Source organism: Oncorhynchus gorbuscha, linkage group LG14 (genome assembly GCF_021184085.1).
Source record: "Oncorhynchus gorbuscha isolate QuinsamMale2020 ecotype Even-year linkage group LG14, OgorEven_v1.0, whole genome shotgun sequence".
NCBI classification, from domain to species: Eukaryota; Metazoa; Chordata; class Actinopteri; order Salmoniformes; family Salmonidae; genus Oncorhynchus; species Oncorhynchus gorbuscha.
The window spans coordinates 52794324-52809368 of record NC_060186.1 but is presented as its reverse complement, the minus strand read 5'-3'; the positions used below and the strand labels follow the sequence as shown (position 1 = coordinate 52809368).

The 15045-nt window shown below is 43.0% G+C and overlaps 2 protein-coding genes across 3 annotated transcripts; one reads left to right on the top strand and one right to left on the bottom strand.

The window, feature by feature from the left end:
- The first annotated feature begins 12 nt into the window (after nucleotides 1–12).
- LOC123995092 (N-acetyltransferase ESCO2-like) lies at nucleotides 13–4478 on the top strand. Its single transcript, XM_046298403.1, has 11 exons — nucleotides 13–134; nucleotides 660–722; nucleotides 838–1735; nucleotides 1837–1924; nucleotides 2019–2058; nucleotides 2238–2373; nucleotides 2494–2625; nucleotides 2824–2913; nucleotides 3069–3212; nucleotides 3632–3816; nucleotides 4003–4478. Exons 2-11 carry the CDS (start codon nucleotides 673–675, stop codon nucleotides 4133–4135), a joined length of 1896 nt encoding a protein of 631 aa, XP_046154359.1. The 5' UTR covers nucleotides 13–134; nucleotides 660–672; the 3' UTR covers nucleotides 4136–4478.
- On the bottom strand, nucleotides 4476–14188 carry LOC123995093 (lymphokine-activated killer T-cell-originated protein kinase homolog). 2 transcript variants are annotated; one of them, XM_046298404.1, is made up of 6 exons: nucleotides 13927–14188; nucleotides 13554–13744; nucleotides 13056–13365; nucleotides 12299–12428; nucleotides 5177–5347; nucleotides 4476–5054 (listed from the first exon to the last, which is right to left on the bottom strand). In XM_046298404.1, exons 2-6 carry the CDS (start codon nucleotides 13730–13732, stop codon nucleotides 4822–4824), a joined length of 1023 nt encoding a protein of 340 aa, XP_046154360.1. In that variant the 5' UTR covers nucleotides 13733–13744; nucleotides 13927–14188; the 3' UTR covers nucleotides 4476–4821. The 2 variants fall into 2 exon arrangements, with proteins under 2 accessions (XP_046154360.1, XP_046154361.1); XM_046298405.1 differs by having other exon boundaries at nucleotides 4476–5039.
- Nucleotides 14189–15045: the final 857 nt, after the last annotated feature.

Below are 15045 nucleotides of genomic sequence, written 5' to 3'. Positions count from 1 at the left end.
TCCACTTTTTTTTCAAAGTGGGACGCGCTCATATGGTCATTGGGCGCGCTGTTCAAAAACAGTCTGCACGGGAACCGCGGGGAAAACAAGCCACACTCCAGAACTTTGCTACGTATTGGATCACTTTGGATTTGGTATGCATTTTTGAAGAACAATTTATTTGGTCAAAGTTAGCTAACTCTTTAGATGGCATTTTACATTTTGTCTTGCCTGTCAGCTGTTTGTTTGCACCAAAACGTTGCTAGCTAAAATAGTTAGCTCGCTAACAAGCCAATAATCATTTCAACCACAATAATAACAACTTAGCTAAAGTTAGTTTTTATATTAGTAACTTTTTAGTGAAAAGTCGCCGTCAAGTTTTATCATACAAAGGACATTCCCACAAACATTTCGTTAACTTTGTAACTATATGGCGCACAGTGTAATATTTGTGTCAGATCTATCCCGCCAATAATTATTCACTCAGACACTGAACTAACGTTAGCCAGCTGGCAAAGGCTGCGCTGTCTATACATAATACACCATTACGTTTGTATTGCAATTATCTATTATTATTGCTAGATATGCTAGCTGATTCTGCGTGGTTAATTTATCTATCTATTGATTATCCAATGCGGGACCTAGCTAGCTAACATTAATACTTCTACTTATTCTTCCAGTGAAGTTACAAACATGCCCAATACTACAAGGAAGAGGAAGCACTCTTCAGTTGATTCTGACAGGTGAGTGACATGATGTCTATTAGTAAGTCGTGTGTTAAATCAGTTATTAATCAATAATTCATGCATATAACATTGAGTAGGGCCTAACATCCTTGTAATTCTCCAACATTTTTAGTAACTCAGCCAAAAGGCCTATTACAGATGGAGAATCTCGCCTAAAAAGGAAGTCATCTCGGGTGCCACAGTCTCCACTAAAGATGTCCGTAAAACACCAGGAGAAAGAGAACTGCCCTTCTCCCCAGAGATCCCCAGCTCCATCTCCCCTAAAGATTGCTCTGAAGAGAGGCTCTCCGTTCAAGGCTGCTGTGGTAACAGGGTCCTTCTATGGTAAACGCAAACCTTTGTACCTGACACCCCTGGAGAGGAAGATGCTGAATGAGACCAAATCACCTCCAAGGCTGACCAGTGTGGATCCTTATGGAATGCCGACAGCTGCTGTAAAGAAAAGGATTAAGATTAAAAGTACCAAGGCCAAAAAGGTGGCCACTGTACACGGAATGAAGACTGGCGTAACGGGAAACGCCAACTCCAAATCAAGCCTAATCAATTCCTCAAAGCCTAAAGCATCCGCCAGCACAGAGAAAGTGGAGCTGAAAAAAGGCATCACCTTGAACTTTGGCGGTTTAAAGCCTAAGCCTAAAATCTTCATTGGGGCTGCCTTTTTCAGCACAGGAAAAAAAACTGCCTCCATGTACAAAAAGTCTGCCTGGAAATCTACCAAGCCAGCTTTGAGATTTGAGAAAATAAAGGCCATGGTTCCTGCCTTAGAGGGAAAGCAAGAAAAAATACAACAAGCCCCCTTTCCACAGCGACATGCTGTTGTAGTGAAGATACTGCAGGAAGAGCCAGAGTCTCTGCCCGGTGTGCAGGATGTACCAAAGAATCCAGAGTCACTTGAGGCCCAGTCAACCAGAGCTATAGCAGAGAAATACGGCATGAACAAGGAAGTCAGGATTGTGTTAAGCCGATCTCCGTCTCCCACATGTCCAGCATCCCCAGAAATAAACACTCAGGTGAGCTGTATATCACTTGACTAGTGTTTAGCATAGGTCTCACTGTCTGTAAGCATATTGTATCTGTATTACATTTAGGATATTGTTCTTTCTGTTTGTAGGAGGAATTGATCACAAATACAGGTTCTGATGCCGTGTTTGATCTCAGTGACATTAGCCCATTAAACGGCATCATCAGTCCAGTCAAAGGTTGGTTGTTTATTGTTGGTCAATTAGCATTCCTGTTTTTACTAAATGTCTTCATTTTCATTCATGGTTCCTCTCCCCTTTATGGAATCATCAGCCGATGCTGTGTATCCAATCTTTGGATCTGCATCAACGAGGTAGGCAAAAACACTTCCATTTAATCTTCTTTTTTTTTTTAGCTAGAATGGTTTACTGCCCTCCAGGGATGGTATTATTTTTGGTCTTGCACATGGACAAATAGTAGTAACTCCAAACACTGTCAACATGTGTGTATCGATGTATATATGCATTATCACTTTCTATTTTCTGCCTTTAGGCCCCAGAGGAAGGCAGCTCTGGACTCTCCAGTGAACTGCAGCACCCCCTCTGCCCTTAGTCACCCCCTTCCCTCTGCTGCCAGGAAGAAGAGGGAGACTAACAAACAGGCTGAGGCTGATGATCAACTCATCATCGTAAGTAAATCCTCTGGAAAGATGATTGATGGAAACCTTGATGATGACCGTTGACTGCCTCTCACACTGTCATCTGTGAGCTTTGCTAATGCTCTTTGTTCTGTTCTGTGTTTACCTCAGGATGCTGGCCAGAAGCAGTTTGGTGCCACTGTGTGTGGGTCCTGTGGCATGATCTACAGTGCAGACAGCCTGGAAGACAACTTCCAGCACACACAGTTCCACCAGAGTTTTCTGGACGGAATTAAGTTTGTGGTACGTATGACTATGCATTTCCTCCCTTTCATTGACTCGTACAAGTTGCCCTAAGCATGTTGCTTTTAGAGTAGCTCATTTTTTTTCCCCCGCAAAAGCTTAGCCAAAACCGTTTCACTTTAGCGAATAAAGTGAAACTTGACCACTCACTCTTGATTTGTGACAGTTGCTTAATCATTGTTTCCTTCTCGTCCCCAGGGCTGGAAGAAAGAGCGGGTGGTAGCAGAGTTCTGGGATGGAAAAATCATTCTGGTTCTACCTGATGATCCAAAATACGCTGTCAAAAAGGTTTATCGATCATATCAGTGTCTGGGTCTGAAACAGCACCCTATTCCCTTCATAGTGCACTTCTTTAGGCCCATATGGTGTGCTTATGCATTTGGTTTGAATGGAATCGTGAACGCACTTGCTCATGCTTAATGATTTTTTTAAAAATGTATTAGGCAGAAGATGTGAGGCGACTTGCTGACAACGAGTTGGGCTTCCAGCAAGTGTCCCTCCGCTGCCCCAGCCAGGCTAAAACCTACCTGTATGTGAACAGTGACAGGATGGTGGTCGGCTGCCTCATTGCCGAGCACATACGACAGGTAAACTTCTCTCTCCTCCTGTGCTGCTTAACTTTTGCCCTCTGCTCCAAACAAATAACGCGCCAAACAAATGGTGGGTTTTCCAGGAATGGATCAGGAGTCTTTTACCACAATATGCTGATGTAAAGGCCTGTGATAATGTACTTTTTGTGTGTGTGGTGTGCACGTGAAAGATTGTCTGCTTGATCAAGAAATTAACAAATATACACTCTGTCAAATACGATTAATCGGACGTTAGCTTTTGCGGACAGTAAAGGGGTGGTCATTACCTGGCTCATTGCAGAGCGTGTAAGGAACCAAGGGTCTCCTTCAGAGATAGAAAGGTAGCACACTGGAGGTGATAGCAATTCACTCGCTATCTTACAGGGGTATTTAGCGGAGTGACTGAGTGATTAGTCTATCTTGCCCTTTGGTTCCAGGGCTTCAGAGTGCTGGAGCAGCCAGAGCAGACCAAGGACATGACCAGGGAGGACTTCATGGAGCGCCACAGAGCCTGGTGCTGCTCTACCACGCCAGAAAAGGCCATCTGTGGGGTCAGCCGCATCTGGGTGTTCAGCCTGGCCCGGAGGAAGGGCATTGCCACACGCATGCTCGACATAGTCAGGTTAGGAAATTATTACAGGTTAGGTAGTGCAAACTTACTTTTGATTTGTTAAACCGAGAAGTACAACAATTCAAATCAGCCAAACAGGCATACTGGTTTGAGGGCCAATGTCAGGGACGAATAGCTAAATGGAAGATGTCATGTATGGCTATTTTTTTTAAAAATCTGAATGTATGTCATTTTCAGAAACTCCTTTGTGTATGGAGGCCACCTGACCAAGGAGGAAATAGCCTTCTCTGACCCCACCCCAGATGGAAAACTGTTTGCCACGAAGTACTGCGAGAAGCCTGCATTTATGGTCTACAATTTCATTGGTTAACTTAAAGCACAAGTTCACTTTTTTTTAATGCTTTGAGTTTGATCAATGTTTGCCCCATTTTGAAGAGTTTAATTTAAATCAGAAAGTTGGTTTGTTGAACATGCAGTCAAATTCCATTAGTGTTGAACTGAAGTATATTCTCTAAAGCTTTTGTATATAGTTTTAATAAAATTTATCACACTTCAAAGCCCAACTTCTTAACAAAATACATCATGCTTCATCAACACACATTGTTTTTTTTTCTCCCCAAAATACACCCATTTCACTAGTTTGTCTGTAATGACAGTTGTGCCACTGCTATTCACAGAAATGCTGTGGGGGCTAAATAAAGAGTATGGCAGAGCATCTGAGCAATTTATTTAATCACATGATTGACATTCATGACACTTTACAACATAATGGATCGACACTACACATTCCATTTTAGATTATGCAGCACAAACCATGTATGCCCACAGGACACTAATAAAATGCTCAAGTATGTCAACTCCAGTTTAAACAACTGGAGGAAAACCCTACTTCTTTGAATTCCTTCTGTTTTCATAGCAGTATACTGAAATGTAAATCATTTTATTTACAAGTTTCACCTGAAAAAGGAGTACAGGACAGAATAATACAATGATATTACAAAAGTCAAGGTTTCTGGACACCGGTCTAGTCATGACAGTATGGCTTGATGAGACTGGTCAGTCTATGACAATGACCTCACTATTTTTGTTGGACTCCAGAACCTGAACTATTTGGGTAGCTGAAGGGCGTTTCTGTGGATTGTCCTCGGTGCAGAGCCAGAACAGCTCCACCATTCTCTGGTAGGCTCCCCCGAGACTGACAGAGTCCAGCGCTGGCCGGGTGCCCAACTTCTCATAGTAGGCATCCTCATCAAAGCCGTCCTCCAATGAATCATCTGAGAATGTAACGTCTACAATGATTTAAAACCATTATTGAGCAAATTATCTTGTTTCAAACAGAAGTTTTACATAAATCCCAAAAATGTGAAATTGCCTTTTTAAATGAGCTCTAGACATATAGAACTCTCCTTACCCCCCTCCTCACTGTCTAAAATCTCCAGGTGAGGCATGGCCAGAGTCATCATCTCCCAAAGGGTCAGTCCGTAGGCAAAGATGTCTGCCTTGTCAGTGATCACTCCTCCCTCCAGAGCTTCCTTGGGCGTCCACGGCTCAGTGCCAACATACTCTGCTTTGGGGTTACTCACTTGAGAGAGGAGCAGAAACAGGAAGAGGTTTAAACATGTCATACAGTGATTAAAGCATGGGTTTTTAGACTTACTGGGCATTGGTATATTTGACCAACAGTTTATTTGTGAGTATTGGTGGTTCTCAGAAAATCCAAAAGTAGAATTGGTTAGGAACATGTGTGAGAAACACTAAGAATAAAGATTTTTTTAAATGTATTATTTATTTCACCTTTATTTAACCAGGGAGGCTAATTGAGACGCAAAGCAGTTTGACACAAAGAGTTACACATAGAATGGACAAACATACAATCAATAATACAGTAGAAAAAGTCTATATACAGTGTGTGCGAATGAGGTAGGATAAGGGAGGTAAGGCAATAAATAGGCCATGGTGGCAAAGTAATTACAATATACCAATTAAAAATGCTGGAATGGTAGGTGTGCAGAAGATGAATGTGCAAGTAGAGATACTGGGGTGCAAAGGAGCAAGATAAATACAGTATGGGGATGAGGTAGTTGGGTGGGCTATGTACATGTGCAGTGATCTGACAGCTAGTGCTTAACGCTAGTGAGGGAGATATGAGTCTCCAGCTTCAGTGATTTTTGCAGTTCATTCCAGTCACTGGCAGCAGAGAACTGGAAGTAGAGGCAGCCAAAGGAGGAATTGGCTTTGGGGGTGGCCAGTGAGATATACCTGCTGGAGCGCATGCTATTGGTGGGTGCTGCTATGGTGACCAGTGAGCTGAGAGAAGGCTGGGCTTTACCTAGCAAAGACTTGTAGATGACCTGGAGCCAGTGGGTTTGGCGACGAGTATGAAGCGAGGGCCAGCCAACGAGACCGTACAGGTCGTAGTGGTGGGTAGTATATGGGGCTTTGGTGACAAAACAGATGGCACTGTGATAGACTGCATCCAATTTGTTGAGTAGAGTGTTTGAGGCTATTTTGTAAATGACATCGCCGAAGTCGAGGATCGGTAGGATGGTCAGTTTTACGAGGGTATGTTTGGCAGCATGAGTGAAGGATGCTTTGTTGCGAAATAGGAAGCCAATTCTCAATAACTGTGGATTGGAGATGCTTAATGTGAGTCTGGAAGGAGAGTTTACAGTCTAACCAGACACCTAGGTATTTGTAGTTGTCCACATTTTCTAAGTCAGAACCGTCCAGAGTAGTGGTGCTGGACGTGCGGGCAGGGATCGGTTGAAGAGCATGCATTTAGTTTTATTTGCATTTAATTTAAGAGCAGTTGGAGGCCACAGAAGGAGAGTTGTATGGCATTGAAGCTTGTCTGGAGGTTAGTTAACAGTGTCCAAAGAAGGGCCAGAGGTATACAGAATGGTGTCGTCTGCGTAGAGGTAGATCAGAGAATCACCAGCAGCAAGAGCAACATTGATGTATACAGAGAAGAGAGTCGGCCCGAGAATTGAACCCTGTGGCACCCCCATAGAGACTGCCAGAGGTCCGGACAACAGGCCATCCGATTTGACACACTGAACTATATCAGAGAAGAAGTTGATGAACCAGGGGAGGTAATCATTTGAGAAACCAAGGCTGATAAGAATGTAGTGATTGACAGTCGAAAGCCTTGGCCAGGTCGATGAATACGGCTGCACAGTAATGTCTCTTATCGATTGCAGTTATGATATCGTTTAGGACCTTGAGCGTGGCTGAGGTGCACCCATGACTAGCTCTGAAACCAGATTGTATAGCGGAGAAGGTACGGTGGGATTCGAAATGGTCGGTAATCTGTTTGTTAACTTGGCTTTCGAAGACCTTAAAGGCAGGGTAGGATAGATATAGGTCTGTAGCAGTTTGGGTCTAGAGTGTCTCCCCCTTTGAAGAGGGGGGATGACTGCGGCAGCGTTCCAATCTTTGGGAATATCAGGCGATACGAAAGAGAGGTTGAACAGGCTAGTAATAGAGGTTGCAACTATTTCGGCAGATCATTTTAGAAAGAGAGTAGAGGTCGACCGACTAATTGAAATTGCTGATTTCAAGTTTTCATTACAAAGTCTGTATTTTTGGTATTGTTTTTTTTTTTACACCTTTATTTAACTAGGCACTTCAAGACTATCAACTCCCGAGATGAGGCTGGTGTAACCGATGTTAAATGGCTAGTTAGCGGGGTGCGCGCTAATAGCGTTTCAAACGTCACTCGCTCTGAGACCTGGAGTGGTTGTTCCCCTTGCTCTGCATGGGTAACGCTGCTTCGAGGGTGGCTGTTGTTGTTGTGTTCCTGGTTCGAGCCCAGGGAGGAGCGAGGAGGGAGACGGAAGCTATACTGTTACACTGGCAATACTAAAGTGCCTATAAGAACATCCAATAGTCAAAGGTATATGAAATACGATATATACGATACATAATATGGTATAGAGAGAAATAGTCCTATAATTCCTATAATAACTACAACCTAAAACTTCTTACCTGGGAATATTGAAGACTCATGTTAAAAGGAACCACCAGCTATCATATGTTCTCATGTTCTGAGTGTAACAGTATAACTTTAGACCGTCCCCTCACCCATACCCGGGCGCGAACCAGGGACCCTCTGCACACATCAACAACAGTCACCCACGAAGCATCGTTACCCATCGCTCCACAAAAGCAGCGGCCCTTACAGAGCAAGGGGAAGTAGTACTTCAAGGTCTCAGAGCAGGTGACGTCACTGATTAAAACGCTATTTAGTGCGCATCCGTTACATGAGCAAGGAACTTAAACGTTAGCTTTCTTACTTGGCACATATTGCACTTTTACTTTCTTCTTCAACACTTGGTTTTTCCATCATTTAAACCAAATTGAACATGTTTCATTATTTATTTGAGGCTAAATTGATTTGATTGATGTATTATATTAAGTTAAAATAAGTATTCATTCAGTATTGTTGTAATTGTCATTATCACAAATAAATAAATAAAAATGTCCGCTTAATCGGTATCGGCTTTTTTGGTCCTCCATTAATCGGTGTTGAAAAATCATAAATCGGTCAACCTCTAAAAGAGAGGGTCCAGATTGTCTAGCCCGGCTGATTTGTAGGGGTCCAGATTTTGCAGCTCTTCCAGAACATCAACTATCTAGATTTGGGTGAAGGAGAAATGGGGAGGCTTGGGCGAGTTGCTGTGGGGGGTGCAGGGCTGTTGACCGGGGTAGGGGTAGCCAGGTGGAAAGCATGGCCAGCCGTAGAAAAATGCTTATTGAAATTCTCAATTATAGTGGATTTATCGGTGGTGACAGTGTTTCCTAGCCTCAATGCAGTGGGCAGCTGGGAGGAGGTGCTCTCCAGATGAGGAATTGATGTGCCTAAAAGCCCAATTATATAATACATTGAGGTATTGTAACCTTTTTTTAGACCCTTTTTGTTCCTACCCATGTTAATGTCTATAACTATAATTAATTACACACACACATTGCTCAAAATATTTACTAAAAGAAGGATTCAAGTTACCAGGATAGGATCAACGCTATTAGCAATTTTAGTCTAAATACAAGTATCGATATGCAAACAAAGCTTTTCTGCATTTGGTTTGAGGTTAACAAAACTCTTATTGCATTTCACTTGACAGTTCAAATGATTCACTATTGTGTCTTGACATATGTATACTGTAGGCCTACAGCCTATTTCCGAAATACAAGAATATATAGACTTGTATTGTCCTGCCTTTCTCTTTGAGAGGTTCTACAACCTCATGGACAAGAGGAACACCGATGTGAGAATGCTGTTCATGGACTACAGCTCAGTGTTCAACACGATGGTGCCCAAAGCTCACTAAGCTAAGGACCCTGAGACTAAACACCTCCCTCTGCAACTGGATCTTGGACTTCCTGACAGGCCGCCCCCAGACGGTAATGGTAGGCAACAACACATCTGCTACGCTGATCCTCAACACGGGGGCCCCTCAGGGGTGCGTGCTTAGTCCTCTCCTGTACTCCCTGTTCACCCACGACTGTGTGGCCAAGCACGACTCCAACACCATCATTAATTTAGCTGAAGACAACGGTAGTAGGCCTGATCACAGACAAATATGAGACTGCCTATAGGGAGGTCAAAGAATTGGCATTGTGGTGCCAGAACAACAACAACTCTCCCTCAACTTCAGCAAAGACAAAGGAGCTGATTGTGGATTACAGAAAACTGAGGGCCGAACACGCCCCCGTTCCTTGGTGTCCACATCACCAACACACCAAGACAGTCGTGAAGAGAGCACGACAACACCTTTTCTCCCACAAGAGACTGAAAAGATTTGGTATGGGTCCCCAGATTCTCAAAAAGTTCTACATCTGCACCATCGAGAGCATCCTGACCTGTTCCATCACCGCCTGTTACGGCAACTGCTCGGCATCCGACTAAGGCACTACAGAGGGTAGTGCGTACGGCCCAGTACATCACTGGGGCCAAGCTTCCTGCCATCCAGGACCTACAGCGGATTCGGAAAGTATTCAGAACCCTTGACTTTTTCCACATTTGGTTACATTACAGCCTCTGATTCAGAGCGGTTTGGTTAAGACATTTCAGTTGAAGGCATTCAGTTGTGCAACTGACTAGGTATCCCCCTGTCCTTATTCTAAAATAGATTACATTGTTTTCCCCACCTCATCAATCTACACACAATACCCCATAATGACAAAGCAAAAACAGGATTTTAGAAATCTTTGCAAATGTATGCATTTTTTTTAACTATTACATTTACATATGTATTCAGACCCTTTACTCAGTACTTTGTTGAAACACCTTTGGCAGCAATTATATTCTCGAGTCTTCTTGGGTATGATGCTACAAACTTGGCACACCAGTATTTGTAGAGTTTCTCCCATTCTTCTCTGCAGATCCTCTCAAACTCTGCCAGGTTGGATGGGGAGCATTGCTGCACAGCTATTTTCTGGTCTGTCCAGAGATGTTTGATCAGGTACAAGTCCGGGCCCTGGCTGGGCCACTCAAGGACATTCAGAGACTTGTCCCGAAGCCACTCCGGCGTTGTCTTTGCTGTGTGCTTAGGATCGTTGTCCTGTTGGAAGGTGAACTTTCGCCCCAGTCGGAGGTTCTGAGCGCTCTGGAGCAGGTTTCATCAATGATCTCTCTGTACTTTGCTCCGTTCATCTTTCCCTTGATCCTGCAGCTGAAAAACATCACCACAGCATGCTGCCACCACCACGCTTCACCGTAGGAATGGTGCCAGGTTTCCTCCAGATGTGAGACTTGGCATTCAGGCCAAAGAGTTCAATTGTGGTTTCATCAGACCAGAGAATCTTGTTTCTCATGGTCAGAGTCTTTAGGTGCCTTTTGGCAAACTAAGTGGGCTGTCATGTACCTTTTACTGAGGAGTAGTTTCCGTCTGGCCACTCTACCATAAAGGCCTGATTGGTGGAGTGCTGCAGAGCTAGTTGTCCTTCTGGGAGGTTCTCCCATCTCCACCGAGGAATTCTGGAGCTCTTTCAGAGGGACCATCAGGTTCTCTGTCACCCCCCTGACCAAAGCCCCCCTCCTGATTGCTCAGTTTGGCTGGGCGGCCAGATCTAGGAAGAGTCTTGGTGGTTCCAAACGACTTCCAGTTAAGAATAATGGAGGCCACTGTGTTCTTGGGGCCTTCAATGCTGTAGAAATGTGTTGGTACTCTTCCCCAGATCTGTGCCTCGACACAATCCTGTCTCGGAGCTCCAAGGACAATTCCTTCGACCTCATGGCTTGGTTTTTGCTCTGACTTGCACTGTCAACTGTGGGACCTTGTATAGACAGGTGTGTGCCAATCATTTGAATTTACCACAGGTAGACTCCATTCAAGTTGTAGAAAGATCTCAAGGATGATCAATGGAAACAGGATGCACCTGACCTCAATTTCGAGACTCATAGCAAAGGGTCTGAATACTTATGTAAATAAGGCATTTCAGTTTATGTTTAATACATTTGCAAACATTTCTAAAAACCTGTTTTCTGGTTGTCATTATGGGGTATTGTATGCCGATTGATGACGAAGAAAAGTAATCCATTTTAGAATAAGGCTGTAACGTAACAAAATGTGGAAAAAGTCAAGGAGTCTGAATACTCTCCGAATGCACTGTATATACCAGGTGGTGTCAGAGGAAGGCCCCCAAAAATGTCAGACTCCAGTCACCCAAGTCAGACTGTTCTCTCTGCTACCGCATGGCAAGCCTAGGTCCAAAAGGCTCCTTAACAACTTCTACCCCAAAGTCCTAAGACTGTTGAACAATTGATAAAATGGCCACCCGGCCTATTTACATTGACACCCCCTCTCCTTTCTTTTAACACGGCTGCTACTCGTAGTTTATTATCTATGCGTAGTCACTTTACCCCTACCTACTGGACATGTACTAATGACCCCGACTAATCGGTACCCCTGCACAGGTACCCCGGGTAGATATTCTCGTTATTTTATTGTTTTACTTTTTATTTTTTTACTTTAGGTTATTTTGTAAATATTTCCTTAACTATATTTCTTGAACTGCATTGTTCGTTAAGGGCTTGTAAGTAAACATTTCACGGTAAGGTCTACAGCTGTTGTATTCGGTGCATGTGACAAATACAATTTGATGAATAAAATAGATTGTTTACATAGCAAACCACCTGCACATTGTTTGTTACTCTATACCCTTCCCTACAGCACCCCTACTATGAATAGAAACGCTGTGTTTCCCAGAAAGCATGAGCATGATGTAACCACTGGGCATGTGTTCCATTAGGCTCAGGACATTAGTGCGCGCAACACTGTGAAAATCATCAACAGCTATGTTGCAAGAACAACAGATGTTTGGCATTACACCCCAAGACCTAAACTAAAGAGGGCTAGGAATGCATTTTGTTCAGGTCCTACATCCGGCTAATTTCTCAGGTTCACACTTTCTAAACAGAGACAAAGACAGGTTGTCTAACAACAGATGTAGAAAAGAGACCAAAATACCAAGTCCTGCCTATTTTACCAGTGTTTGAGTGTATGTATTGAGCTCAGATGGTGATATCTACCTTTCATATTCTCATCCAACTGCAAGGAGACTCCAACATCACAGATTTTGACAGTCTCAAAGTTTCCCTTGATGACAACATTGCAAGACTTCATGTCGCCATGTAGTAGCTTCTTCGCGTTGTGAAGGTACTGAAGGTGAAACAAATATACATTTCAAGCGTTTCCTTAATATATTTTCTATACCAAATTGTACACAGCCACATGCGTTTGATTCCCATTAAAATATGGAATAACATGAAGCATCTGGTAACTGACAGTGAATGAGAAAACAGGAAAATCATTTCCATTTAAGAGGGGTGTTTCATAGTGGTTTTTCAGTTAATTTGGTCATAGCTAGGCCATGAATCAAAGATTCCTATACTCAGTAATGGTGCGGTTTAAGAACTGCTGCATAAAGCAACACTCCTTCCAGGGATTACAGAACATTTGAAATCCTAAACCTGAAATTGTTGACGTAATGACACGAATGAAGGAGAAACTCAAATACCCTTCATCACCACGTATTATTCACGTTAATTGAGGGGAAATGTATAACAGCAATCTTGAATTACATTTGCTTACATGACCTCTCTGCCCCAAAGCATGAGAATAGAGCCAATCCATATCGATGAGCTGGATGATCACATCCAGTCGACACTACAGTACTCCTGGTATTACAGCTTTATGTTACAAGCTGTATCTCCATTCCTCCCCCTGTAACCCATTCCAGATCAATACCAGGTGAAAACTAGATTCAAAAGATGAGCAGGATGTTACCTGTAGGCCCCGTGCCACATGTAAGGCCACTTTGTCAATGGTGGCAGCTGGAAAAGCCTTCAGGCCCTCCTCTCTCCTCCTCTCTATCAGGTCGTTCAGGGACTGCTCCCCACCATACTCCATGGCCAGGCACTTGGAGCCATCCTTGGCAGTGGCGAAGGCACGGAATCCAACAATGTTTGGGTGGTGCAGGTCTTTCAGGATCTTTGCCTCGTCACTGAGTCTTCTCTGGAATACACCCACCTGTTTTGAGGCACATTTGCTGTTGATCTTTTTGACAGCCCATGGAGACTGGTTAAATGTACCAAGTCTGCAAAAGAGCACATAGGAACATGACATACCAACTCCATAGGTAATATTGAGAAGATAAATGACAGAATATACTGTAAAGAGATATAGGAAAGATATACCAATGATGTGTATTTAACATATGGAAATATGTCTATAGTTGGCTGGGATTAAGGATGAATTACATAAAGGTTATCCCACAAAACAAACCTGTTCATGAGATAAACATTCACCCCAGTTCCACATCCCAGTTTCTTCATGAAAGGGGAGGCAGGGATGGTTATAGGGGTTCTAGGACTGGGTGCGCCATCAGAGAGAGGGCTTTTAATCTTGTATGCTTTGCAGGGCGTCTTAAATGCATTCACATCACTGGCAATAGAAGAGTCCATTCTTTCACCGATCTGTGAACACATAAGACAGAGTCAAAGTACCTCAATGCTAGCAAAGCTGGCTAGCTAACTTCAATAACAATCATAATATATCGCAAGGACCCAAAATTAGCGATCAACAACCTAATTTACTCAAGTGCGAATATTATATTTTGTGATAAAGGTTTATGCACAAATTCAGTGATTATTCTTACCAATATTTCTGTCCTGTATTGTCTTGATCACAAAAGATGCAGTAGAAAAGGCGCCCAACGTTTAAAAATCCAAAATGTTTTCGTAAATCAAATACAGGCGCCCTAGGAGGACAAACTGCAATCTGTCAAAATTATTGAAAAAAGCGTTTCTAAAATACGTAGCCTCCCAACTATCTGAAATACAGGTCAGGGGCATTAACACATTGTTTTGCGTATAATATAAAGTACTGATGTAGCTAATGGTGTTTCTGGTTTGATTAAAACTCTGTTTATGCTTGTAGAAAATATTTGTAAAGTAAAATACATTGATTACACCACCAGAGAGCAGACTTAGGCGCTAAATAGAGAGGAAAGTTGTGTGTGGACTGTGGGCACATCTATACTGAGTGTACAAAACATTAAGAACACCTTCACTACGGAACAACTTTGAAAGTTTCTTCAAGTGCAGTTGCAAAAACCATCAAGCGCTATAATGAAACTTCCCTTTTCTTACATTTTTATCATTGGGCCCGAATCCTGGATTCCAGTATTTTACAGATATCCATAATTTCTGATATTCTGCAGATCCAGGAACAAATTCCGTGTTCCATTTGTTATTTATCCAGCCACATTTGAGCAGATGTCTGCTGCAGCCTGCATATGTGTGTCCCCAAGCACAGTTGGGGCTCATTGATTGTGTCTCGCCACATTTCTCCACATAGCCATGGGCAGACCATGCCCAAGCCATATTGCACTTCCAGGTGGTACTGCATGCTGTTTAATCCTTGGTAAAAAACTGATTTCAATAGGGACATACCTAATCAATTGTACAACTGAATGCATTCAATTGAAATGTCTCTTCTACATTTCAGAGTGGTGCCTTAATCAACATCTACGTCATCAGCGCCCAGGGAACAGTGGGTTCACTGCCTTGCTCAGAGCAACAGATTTTTACCTTGTTAGCTCAGGGATTCGATCTAGCAACCTTTCTGTTACTGGCACAACGCTCCTACCCGCCAGGCTACATGTAGTTTCCTCTCTTTCCTTCAACCTGATATAGCAGAAACATAGTATAATATGAAGAACACAGTACCCTGGTTAGAAAACAAATGTTCAACTAAACCTCAGAGGGAAATTGGC